General features: G+C 46.3%; 1 protein-coding gene across 1 annotated transcript in view; it reads left to right on the top strand.

The window, feature by feature from the left end:
* Positions 1 to 1147: 1147 nt before the first annotated feature.
* The window catches only part of LOC131266421 (thyrotroph embryonic factor), a 123079-nt gene continuing 111859 nt past the window's right edge, over positions 1148 to 12367 (top strand). Inside the window, exons 1-2 of the mRNA XM_058268936.1 lie at positions 1148 to 1362; positions 1488 to 2540. Coding sequence (XP_058124919.1) covers positions 2438 to 2540 — 103 coding nt within the window. The 5' untranslated portion in view covers positions 1148 to 1362; positions 1488 to 2437. The remainder of the gene's footprint in view (positions 1363 to 1487; positions 2541 to 12367) is intronic.

Genomic DNA, 12367 nt, shown 5'->3' on the forward strand with positions numbered 1-12367 from the left:
GTGAACGTCACGTGTATGTGTGGTCCTCACTCAAACCGTGGGTACCTCGCGGATCTCCATCTCGCGAGTTCGCGCGCGCGACCTCGCGTTTCTGGTTCTGACGGGTCGTCATTTCGAGTAACACAGTCCCCGGTGGAGCACAGTGCGAGTTCGTTCTCATTTTTCCTTCCAAGCAGGGTGGTTTGGTGTGTCCGTGTGTTCGTGCGTACTTCTCGGTTCGGGCGGATGTGTGCGATTTTCTTTACCACCCCAACCCACCCCGTTTTAGTAGCCCGCGCGAGATAGCAAGAAGTGCAGTGCACGTGAGCATTTTTAACTCACACCAAGGGGGAAAGAAATCCAAAGTGGAAAACTTTTAATTAATCAAGGACTAGGGCGGGAAAAAAACCCATAAAAACGTACAGATAAACATATTGTGATTATTTTCAACAGTTTGATATAATAAATCAGAGAGTAAAATTGCGAGTAAATCAGGAAAGAAAACTGGTGTTGTCCCGTGATCAAAGCAAACACCGAGCGTACCGAAACACTCAGCCTACTTCGAACGCTACAGCTGAACCAAAACTGCTCGTCTCTAGAAAGTGCTCGAAACGGTGCTCGAACGGTGTGTGTCAAAACAAAACGCGCTGGGCGGGAGAAGGATTCTGTGGGAAACTAGGTAGGATTCTGTAGGAAAACTCTTCCCCCGCGAGCATCGGAAAACCCGATGGTGTGAGTGCGTGTGTATGGGAAAGAGAGAGAGAGAAAGAAAGAAAGCGAGAGAGGGAGTGCGAGTGTGAGTGAGAATAGATTTGTCGGTCGGTATCGTGCGCGCGGTTCAGTTGAAGCTCGAGTGCAAAGGCACCAGTAAGCAATAGGCCGCGGCACGGTGTTAAAGGATATTTTTTTCAAAACACCCATCAGATTGGTCGGTTTCGGGAAAAGTCACCTTCTTTCGCATCCACGTTCGTTTGGGTACGCGAAAAAGTGAAAAGTGAAAACGTTGCACGCTAAGGGGAAAAAGGAAGCTTGCAGCAATTGTAAATTGTTGAGTTTTTCCCGGTCGTACTCGTCGTTCGCGAGCCCCGTCGAAGTGACCGCTCACCTGTCCGAAACACCTTTTTCTCAGCCGGCAGCTAAGCCGATCAGATGACACCGGTAAAGGGCTTTTGGGACTGGGAGTACTTCTAGACCAACGGCCAACAGCACCGAACTCCCCGAATTCCCCCATTTTCCGCTCGCGAAAGGAAAGAAAAGTATCCGCGAAAACGGAGCAGGCGTTGCGTGTGTGTGTGTGTCTGTGTACGAACGTGTGTCCTTCGAACAGGCCCAGCCGAATTTATCGTCCGTGTTGCGTTCGCCTTAAGCCACGCTCCGGGAAAGGTATATCTAAGGAAAGGGATGAAAATTAGCGAATAAGAAAACAAACCATCCTCGTGTGCTTACCGATTTGTGTTTGTATTGTTTTTTCTTCTTCTCACCTGCCCTCCCCCCCCAACAACGTTTAGCCGACCGAGGTTGTTACAGTGCGATGGATTATTCGGCCCCGTTGCTCGTCGATCATTCCGGTTGATTGCTGAAACAGTGCTGAATTGTGACGTCCCTGGCGCGTCCCTGTTGATGGTTCGGTTGTGAGCACGCGAATGCGTGTGTTTGTGTCGTGTGTGTTTTGTGTGCTTTGGCTGTGAGCCGGTGCGTATGTGTGTCGGTGAGCGTGCGTGCGTGCGTGCTGGAGAGGAATAGAAATCTCCCTCAACCTCCCCAACTGTAACCCGACGATTGTTGTCCTGCCCCGGAGTGTGAATGTGTCAGTGCCACCACCACCACCACGCACGGCACGCGACTTGAGAATCCACCCGATGTCCCCGAGGGTCCCTGAAGCGCCCCGTCAATGTGCCCGGTACTGCGGCCCCGTGAGGCGTGAGGGTGTGCAGCAAGCAAAAGAAAGCAATATCAAATCAAAAGCTCCACCAGCGGCAAACGTCTGCGATCTGAGATAAGTGAACGGGTCCGGGAAAGCCCCCGAGCGCGGAAGAAAGAAATATAACCGAAGGATAACCCTACGCAAGATTGAAACAAGTGTCCTAGCGCAAACGACGCGCAACCCCCGGAAAACAAGTGCAATACACCGAGAGCAAGTTGGAAAGGAAGCGAAGCAGTTACAAGTTACAAGCGAAAGCAAAAGCAAAAGCAAAAAAAAAATATCATAATTAAGGCACCCGTGTTGAAATAGTTCGTTAAGCGTTCGTTAAAGCCCCGCGCCCGTTTGGCGTTTGTTTGTTAGTAAGTTTTGAGGCCACTCGAAAAAGGTGCGAAAACGGCAGCAAAAATAGAGCTGCCCGTTGTGAAAGCGTCCGACGTCCCGCTGTTCTCGTGGACGCCGCAACAACAGCGCGGGCTACTGGCCACCGCGGAAGCATCACCAGCAGCAGCAGCAGCAGCAACAACGGCAGCAATCATGAGCGATCGGGATCGAGCGTCACCGACGTTGATCGAGACGGGATTAAAGACGCTGATAGGAGGGCGCGATAACAACTATCCGCTGATAAGCGGGACGAATGGTAAGTGTTGCTGGAAAGGCTCGTGCTCTTATTCCTACCAACAACGGAGCAGTGTGGGTCTCTGAATATAGCAGAAAAAATATGTTAAGAGTGATTAAGAAAAAACAAATAAGTGTACTGACTGAGGCTACTGGGCTGATAAGTGCGGGGAAGCAGCCACGATAGATAGGGATTGTTGCATTGCGGTGGTCATTCCTGAACTTTGTGAGGTTATGCGCTCCACGTGGGAATGCTCTTTGGTGTTTTGTGTCTCTCCTAATGGTTTGCAGAAGGCTTATTTATTATCGGGCGTCATAGCAAAGGTGTGAGAGTCGCGGTTCGAGGTTCAAATCCCACTGGTTCTCGTACAAAGCTAGTATCCAGAGAAGGCCATGCTAATATCTTAGTCGCATTTCTTGGTGCTCTTTAGTCGTGAAATTAAATTCAAATCATTCGGTGAAACGTTATACAAAAGTCGTAAAGACATTGATGTGGCTCCCGCTAATTTTACTTCTGGAAAAAAGCTCTACCAGATAATATAGATAATGTTTTGTCACTCTATTTGTTGCGTCTTTTTACCAGTTGAACGCTTGTTGCCTCTGAAGGCAGCGGAAGTGAAAGTGAAAAAGTTTAGTTTAGCAATTCGGAGTTCGGTTTATATTGTCAAAAAAGAGAACAATAATGACAGAGTTTAATCTTGGTTGGTTGTTTAAAAGTTTGTTTTTAAAAATTGTATCAAGCTGGAAACATTTATTCAATAATCAATCTACCAAAAACAATATATGAAATTTTTGGCAGGGGTAATCTATTCAATATTGCTGCCTTTGTAGTCTTGAAGACTCGGGAAGAGTTCTGGTAACGCACCCTTAAGAACTCAAGCATGAAGATGCGTGGTTCAAAGAATATTTATTCTATAATTAAAAGATTCTTTCAATATAACTTAAAACAAGCGGGAACCTCGACAAGCTAGAAGGAAATCGTAGCTCTTAGTTCCTTTCGTTCGGTTCTGAGAAAGTCTTGACTATCATAAACACAATAAACTAACTAACTTTCACCAAGCTTAAATTTATAACTGTACAAAGTGTAGAACATACTTTGAAACACAATCGACTAACCTCTTCGGTGCCATCAATGAACATTTGTTCCCATTTCCCGCTCCAGTTTGGGTGTAGTTTTTCTTTCTGCGTACAACGCCCGACACCGACCTGTTCAAACCGCAATTACGGATAGTACAACCGTTGAGGAAGGATGGATACACACCCCGTACGCATCCCCTTGGCCTCGATTAGCGGGCCATCGAGCGAACCGCCGGTCCTGTCCTCGGGGCAGGACATCCACCGAATTAAGGTTACCGTGGCAAACCGTCGGCCTCGCGTTGCCCGGGTTTTAGACCACCGTAAAAGGTGAGCCCGAGGAATCGATTTCGATCGATCCTGACGCAAGCCAGGGAGTCGTTTTTTTTTTCTTTCCTCTAGTCGAGTCGAGCCGAGTGGACACAAGTGCTTTTTGGAAGATTAATCAATTTTTGCAAATGAAAATTGAAATTTGATCAGTTGGAATGGGTGGAGGGGGATGACGGGGAAGGATGTGACACAACAAATTAGGATAGCTTTTGGGAGGATGATGCGGGTGCGTTATGTTCTAATTTGGGGGCGGCAAGAGCTTAAGCCGAGCGCCATCGAATGCATTTAGTGCTAAAGCATTTCGGATTGGAAATACTTTTTCAATTGGACAAAGGAGTTTTACCAAAAAATGTTGCTGCAACGACAAACTAATATTGCCATCTTTGTACGTAGATTCTGCTCAAACGAATCTGTGATAAATTTCCAATTGATTGGCAATCATTCGGAAATGATTATAAAGCTCCAGCGCTGGATTGAGATCTCGCCGCCACATTTTAAGACGCGCTCCAAATTGAAACGATACTAAAATAATAAATCAGCGCAATTGAAAGCCAAACGGTTCCATCGACGCCGCGCACAATCCGGAGCCGGAAAGTGGCTTGGTGGGTTAGGTTATCTTTATCCCGGTGGTTTAATGTTTCATCTTTTCCAAACTCCCCGGAGAAGAATGATTATTTTCTATCATTTTTAATGGACCCCATTTGCGCCCCGGGAAAATACCACACCCGGGGAAGCGAAAAAGATTCCTCAAGTACCGTCCGGGGTTGGCTTCGGCACGTTCGGATTAAACCGAGGGTGAAGAAAAGCGGAAAAGACTGCAAAATATCAACGAACTGCTTCCGCGAATCAATAAAAGTCGTCTTCTCCGTCGAAAGCCACCGTCTCAGCCGAGCGTTCAACAAGGGCTTGGGGGTTGGCCGCGACTCAAGGGCGCGAGGGCTTACTGTGGGATGACGTGGTGTGTTTGTTTTACGATCTCATCCCGGAGTGTCGATGTTGAGTGGCGAAGTCCCGAGCCTTCCGAGGGGACTCAAGCTGTAACAAGCTGTAAGAAAGTGGCTCCGAAAAAGGGGGTCGGGAGTGGGGAATAAAATGTCGGCAAAGTCACTGCCACGGTTGGAACGGGTGCCAAGGACGATGGAAAATCCTTCGCCCTAAGAGCGAGAGTGTATGTGTGTGTTGGAATGAGTGTTTTTTTTTTCGCAGAGTAAAATCTAGTAACAAGTCCAAACGAAACATCCCGTTGGGATCAATAACAACCCTCCTCTGCTGGAGTGAACCCTCCCGGATTATTTTTTCTTCTCAAGTATTCCATCCCCTAGAATAAACAGCCCCCGCGGATAGTCCGCGATATCAGTCGGGGAAATAAAGAAACGGAAAAACGGAAAAGAACATTCGAAGAAATCCCACAAAATCACCAATCGACTTGCCGCACCAGAAGTGCGAGTGGTGGAGGAGGAGGGGTGTGCTTATCCGAACGATGGCCAACCAACCGTCACAGGGTGACTCCAACCTCAATGGAAACTCCCCGCGGTGGTCAACTACCCCCCAGAATGAACCGGTTTGGACTATTCCGATAATTACCTGTCGTAATCGGTTTCGATAGACAGCCGAACGGACGGGCGGACGGACGACTCGACGGTGGGGAGAGGTGCGGCAGGATTTGTTGTGGGCGGAACTGAATGACCAGACTGGTGGCAGGGACCTGGGGGGAGGGTGGTGAAAATCGATTCTACGAAGCATCGATCGGTAACGAGTACACGATTCCATTCACGATTTCCAGAAGCAGCGCGACGGTTGACCCGTTTTTCTTGCCCGCCCTCTCCTTTGCCCCCTGGTCCCGGACACGGTGTGCAATACAGATGCACAATCGAAATGACACACTGTCATCCTGTGTTCGGTGGGATGTACCAGCTCGGACAATGTCGGTGTAATGTCGAAGCCGAGTGCGTTTGTTCACCGTTTTGTGTGTTCCGTGTTTTGTTCACCTGAGGGGAAAACCTCATCAGGGGGAAGGGGGAGGGGGCGAGGAAGTGATAGCGCTAATAAAGGGTTGTATGCGACAAAATCGCCCGCAGCTCGAGAAATCTCCCACCCTTCCCGGCGGGGGTGGGTCAGTCAGATGGGGGGATGCGTTATGCGAAAGTGTGAGAGAACACAGGGACATCACAGAAGTCAACATCATGCGGGGAACATAACGACCGGGAACGGGAGAACTAGAGCCGGTGGAGGTGCGCAAAAATAATGGATGTGTGGGAAAGCCACCAGGTTGACTTTAGGCACAGTGGGATGTTGTTAGGAGACCAGCTTGCAAGCATAACTTTTTGCGTCCTAAACTTAATTCTAAAGTCATTTTTTTAAATTACAACACATTTTGCATAAGGTTGTGTGAGGTAAACAAAATTAAGTTGATATATTTTATGGAAGGAGGAACCCTGTGTAGACTAAATCCAAGAGTTGGAGATAATTTTTAAAATTCATTAAAATTGAAAACGGCTTTTCCAGATCTCAAATAATAGTGACTTTTTTGCACAAGTTGGTTTTGTAGATGAGGCTTAACTAATGTTTTTTTTTACCATTCTTTTTCATTTTACCATTTTTAAAGATACCTTTTGCCAGTTTAGGATTATCTCATTATAGGATCAATTCCTGGACTTATTTTAATCAGGAATAAACAGTATAACAGTTTGGATGAACGCCAACGACTTTACCGCAATTTGGAGATAAATTTTAAAATTCATTAAAATTGAAAACGGCTTTTGCAGATCTGAAATCGTAACTTTTTTGTACAAGTTGAATTTGTAGATGACGCTTAGCTAATGTATTTTTTACCATTCCAATTAATTTTAAAATATACCCTTTTCTAGTTTAGAATAATCTTATTAAAGGGTCTATTGCCAAACTTATTTTAATCAGGATTAAACAGAACGACACTTTGGATGAACGCCAACGACTTTACCAAATTTGCTACGCAACTCGGTAAATCTCCGTGTATTTTATATTATGAGTTCCAAAGACGACATCGACTGTAGCATATGAAAATAATATGTGTCTTTCCTCCAACGGTCACTCACTCCGTACCGCAGTGCGTTTTCCCTCAGTCGGATGACATTTATGCACGTGCAGGTATCCGTCGGATGCGCTCTCGCATGGCCGGGCAACGCTAATAATGCGCAACGTGTGCGCCATCGCCCTCATATCTCCCTCCCCTTTCTTTTCCTCATCGTTATCATCATCATCATCATCATCATCATTGTGAGACCGGCCGTTCTGGCTGTCGGCACACTGTCTCCTGCTGGCGTATTCCCTCAGAAGAGGGCCACAAAACGGCCATTGCCAACGCCATCATCATCGGGTTAAGCGTAATTACTGTGCACTATCATTATGTCATTTTATTACACAGTCTCCCTCCGCCCCCCGCCACCCCAAAGGGAGCTCCCTCTCGGAAGGAAAAAATGCATCGGATAGCAGATACTCCGGCGCAATAGAAACGACCTCGTTGGCTAAGGGCTGCAACAATTCGCCGGGTGGTGTTTTTTTGTTGCCCACCCTTTTGTTGTGTTGGTGCTGCTCCGAACGAGCGAGCTCGTGATGATGACGGTCGCGTGCTGTGTAATTTCCACCCCAACGCCACCCTTCCACCAGCTTCCGTTGGAGTTTCCTTCTGGTCGATTTGTTTCGCAAACAGAAAACATCGGTCCGCCCGGCCCAAACCGGGGGAGGAGGCCCCGGTGTGTGGGGAGGGGGAAAGGTACGCGTGGGCGTTGGTTATTTTTATCGAAGAGAATTTTCTCATCGTCCCTCCCCCAACCCGCAGCACTCTGTCCCCGGTTCCGCCTCGTTCCGGTGGGGAAAATTCGTAAACATCGCTTAATGTTCCAGTGCACTATCAAATTTTCTTTTACAGTGTCCAATGCAATGGGTGTGGGGGGGGGGGGGGGGGTGAGGCAAATTTTTTTTTCTCTTGGTCCTCTTGCCCTCCGGTGGGCAAAAATCCCATTTGCTCCACTGCACTTCATCCGAAAATGGGGGGCCCAGAGGAGGCGTGTGTTTGCGTGCGTGCAAATGAGACACCCCCGGGTGGTGATGGTGGTGTGCAATTTTACGCTTTGTTTAACAATATCGCACCATCGACCAATCGAAAGGGAGGACGGGGTTGCGGGGGTGAGCATGGGAAAACCCAACCGTCGCTGTGGGTGGGTGTAAATTTGGGATTTGGGGTGTTTTCCGGAGGAAGGCGAAAAGAAACATCCAAACACAGTGGTTTTTAGCTCTCCGAACATGAGCACGCAGGTTTGGATAATACGTTGCGTGTGTTTTTTGTACTGGACTGTTTTACATTTTTCCAGCCTCCGGTTGAGAATTTCCCCCCACGGAGGGGAAAGAGGTTTGTTTGGTAAATTTATCCATCAAAAATCTGCCGCCAATTAGCGCCGAGGGAAACATTGTATTTAGGCCATTTGTTTTACGGTAAAAGATAAAAAAAATGTTTCTGTTAGTGTTTTCTACTTAAATGCCCAAACCAAGCTAGTCAGTTTTTCTCTCAAAAACATCGAATAAGTTGTTCCGCAAGCTAATTTCGCCCGAAACCGTTTTACGCTATCGTTGTACAATGTTGATGGACCAAACGGGCGGCGATCGGAAGAATTTTCAAGTAAGATTTAACGATGCACCAGCAGCAGCATCGTCGGTTGTTTATGAAGTGGGAAGATTGGAATTAGTTTTGGAAAAAGTCCAAACTGCTAACAGCGACGGGGGGGTCCCGTCCATCAGTGCAACCGTCCGTCGCACCGTGAGGGTAGTGAATTTTCAGAGCCGGAGATTATCTTTAGTGCGGGCTATTAGCAGCTGGTGTCAGTTTGAGCGTTATTTCGTGAACAAATGCCGCCCCGTGGATGTGTTGTTTTTGCAAAACGGTTATGCTAGCTGGCGTTTAAATGGGTGCAGTATTTGTTGGTCGTTAAAGTTGGGACGTGTTGTGGAAGCGATGCTGGCCACTGATCACTCCGGTGGTGCACCGAACGATGAGCGAGTTCCTGCTGTTCACACTCGAACAGGGGAAATTTATGGTTCACCCGAAAGTGTACAAAACTATTTTTAACTCCTTGAACTTGCAGAGCACATCAAGCAACATTTTGGTAGAATTTATGAGTTGAATACTTTTATATACTAATTTCTCGTTTCATGATGAAAGTGAGTGATGAAAGCAATTCATCTAAACAGGAGAAATAGAAAGTCAGTAATTGAAACTTGATACAATAACTGACAAACAATTGATTTAGTAAAAATAGGCCCTAGGAAAGACAAAATGGCCAATAAAACAACTTAAAATACTCATGAGTAAAATACCGAAGAACCTCGACTAATATCATATTCCAGTTTCATATTTATTATACCAAAATGTCTACTGATTTAGTTTTCATCAAATCTATTTGTCTTTGTTTAGTTTTATGTAATCCTCTAACTTTTATATGTTTTATCTAATCATCTAACTTTTGTATGTTTTATCTAATCATCTAACTTTGTTAAATTTTTATTTATTTAATCCTCACACCATCGTTATGGTTTCTGAATCTTCTTGATTAGTTTTATCTAAGCATCTAACTTTTGCATGTTTCATCTAATTATCTAACTTGTGCATGTTTTATCTAATCATCTAACCTTTGTATGTTTTACTTAATCATCTTTGTTAATTTTTTATTTATTTTATGCTTACACCATCGTAATGGTTGCTGAAAATTATGTATTTCATACACTAAGGAGAAATGAGTACAAGGCGATAAAATGAGCAGCACTTCCTAAACCGAGCACTGTCTGAGACGAGCACGGTTATGCCAATTGACCTCGTTTCAGGTTCCTGTTTCATTTTCCCTCAGCAGACTATCAGACCAGACAGACAGACTTTCTTCCAGACTGCTCCAAAGCGAGGTGTGGTAAGGAAAGCGAGACGTTCGACAGCCTTTCTTGTTGCACGCGCTGGTTTCCAACGATGGCTCTAGGCACAGTAATGGACACAATAATCGAATCGATTGTCAACGAAGCACTAGGATCGAATCATGGAATGCAAGCCGATGATTGGAAGAGAAACGTTTCAGGGTAGACAATTTGAAGGGTGCTCGAATGGAAGAAAGGCAATAGGACTAGGCTTCTCCAACTCTCCAACTGCGTCGGATTGGGGTTTGTTTGCTCGGTGGTGGGAATTGAGACTCGATTGGTTATCACCGAGATTTAAACACCGTTTCAGATTGACTCACTTTAGGATGTTCCCACGCGGAAAACCGATATCACCGCATGGTCTTCTGCTTTTTCGGACGAATTGTTGAAATATTTACGCTTCTGCAGCCGAGATCTAAACAAACATGGCTGACGCACGGCCCCCGTCGAAGCCGTTCAAAAACTGTTCGGGGCGATGGTGAATGGAGCTGGAACTTCGATCAGGGGCAGCAGATTGATACTTCTACTTCTATCGGTGGAGTAGTCTTTCGCGAGCTTGAAATAGTGGAGCGAACAAAGCAAAGGTCGCCGTGAGCTGATCTAGCGTGCGCGTTCCTTTCGGTTCCTTCGCAACGAGGTCGTCCTACGGGTTTTTCTTTTAACGACTCTCGGCGTGCAAGTGCCGAGATGGTGATATGATGGGGCACGTACGCGATCGGTTGCCTCGCCGCTTATCACTAACGATCCGTGCGCGCAAAACCGCGACCACCGAAGCAATGCGCAGTAGTGGAATAAATTAGAAGAATAAACAGTAAACAGTGCTGAACCGGAAAGTGGCAGCATTTATTGAATACCTTCTAAAAAAATATAAAAAAAAACATGAGAGTATGGATGTTTCTCCATGTTTAACTAAGAACGCGAACGACTTGATAATAAATGCAAAAAAGTGTTCGAGTGCTATTATTTCTATATGTTAAAAGTTATGCGAGTTAAGCGCTGGAGTTAGTTGACAATAGTATGGCTACATACATACCATAACTCCTTGGTATTTTTCCTCCTCCCTTGTCACACTGTCAGCAGTAAGATGCGAAACCCGTTGCCGCGTGCCAGTAGTTTACACCTCCTCGGGGCCCGGCCCGGCTCGGGCTGCGTCCTCCGGATGTGGCGAATGTTACTTAATAATAATTCCGCCGCACGACGTTCGCATGCGCTCCACCGAGATGCTGCGCAGTAACGGACAACGATTGCGCCATACCGCGACCGAGGGGCATGGTCCGGTACGCGAGGATGAAATTATTATCTCATCGTATCTCGTACACAAACAAACGCTCCTCAACGCGAGCTTCTGCTTTTTTCAACGCGGAGGTCCGCTTTTCGAAGCCCTTGAGTGGGGCATTCGCTCTGCATTTGGAGCGCGGATGTGTGAAAAAAGGATGTTGTTTTTCTGGGTTTCTTTCCACCGGTACCACGTGATTCTGCACTTGACACTGAAAGACACGATTGAAATTCCATTGGCGTTCGTGAGCGCGCGGGGGCGTGAATGTGAATGTGAGGCGCGCGAGCGGCCGCGAGACGTTTTACGATCGGAACGTAAACGTGTTTAACAGTCAAACGTGTTGTCGACCGTTCTACAGGCCTTGTGTGTGAGGGGGGGAAAAACCCGTCCAGAAGTCCCCAAAATACCCGTCCCGTGCTCCGTGGCGTGGCCTTACGTGGCGGACAGTTTGATGGGGTCGTTGGCGTTCCCGGTTTTTGGCGGGAGACGTCGGTTGCTGGCCGCGAAGTCGGCGCGTAGCAATAAACCAAACCGATTTTCATCGACCGATGTTTTTCCGTTGGCAAACCCACTCCCTCGGGGCGGACACTAATTAGAAGCAATTCGGCCACAAACGGGGCCGAAACGGGGTTCGCGTCGCAGATTGCGATGCATCTGATTTGGTGATTTATGGTGCAACAAAACATTGTGCCGAATGCGTTACCAGGGACCGCAGTTTAATTGTGTGTTGTGGGGAGAGGCCTTTGATTCGTTTCTTGTGGAATGGAACCGAGCGAGGACGATCTCGAGTTTAGTGTGACATTTAAAATTGAAAAAATCCCGCCTGGACACCTGTTGGATGATGGGGCAAGATTTTTAATCTTTATGCTATCATATTTTGACCGATCATTTCTGTCTGTCTCGGACCAACATGTACTTATGCCTCGCACAATTTTTCAAGCTGTCACAACCGTTTTATCCATACTGCGTTTATTACTTATTTAAGGTGTTCAGTTTCATGTTTACATTATTTTTTTTTTAATGGTTTAAATTACGTTGAGATCTTGATTTATGATCACCGTCCGTGTATATTTTTGATTAAAGTTAAGCTTTGCAAACATGTTTCTTAGGCATGAGAATAGGTTTTTAACTATATCTCACGTCTGGAAACTTCATACTTTTTTAATTAATTACGATTTTCTATCGTCATACATTGGTTTGTTTGTTTGCATTCAGTAATGACATATAAAGTCAAC

The sequence above is a fragment of the Anopheles coustani genome, chromosome 2 (assembly GCF_943734705.1).
Source record: "Anopheles coustani chromosome 2, idAnoCousDA_361_x.2, whole genome shotgun sequence".
Taxonomy (NCBI): domain Eukaryota; kingdom Metazoa; phylum Arthropoda; class Insecta; order Diptera; family Culicidae; genus Anopheles; species Anopheles coustani.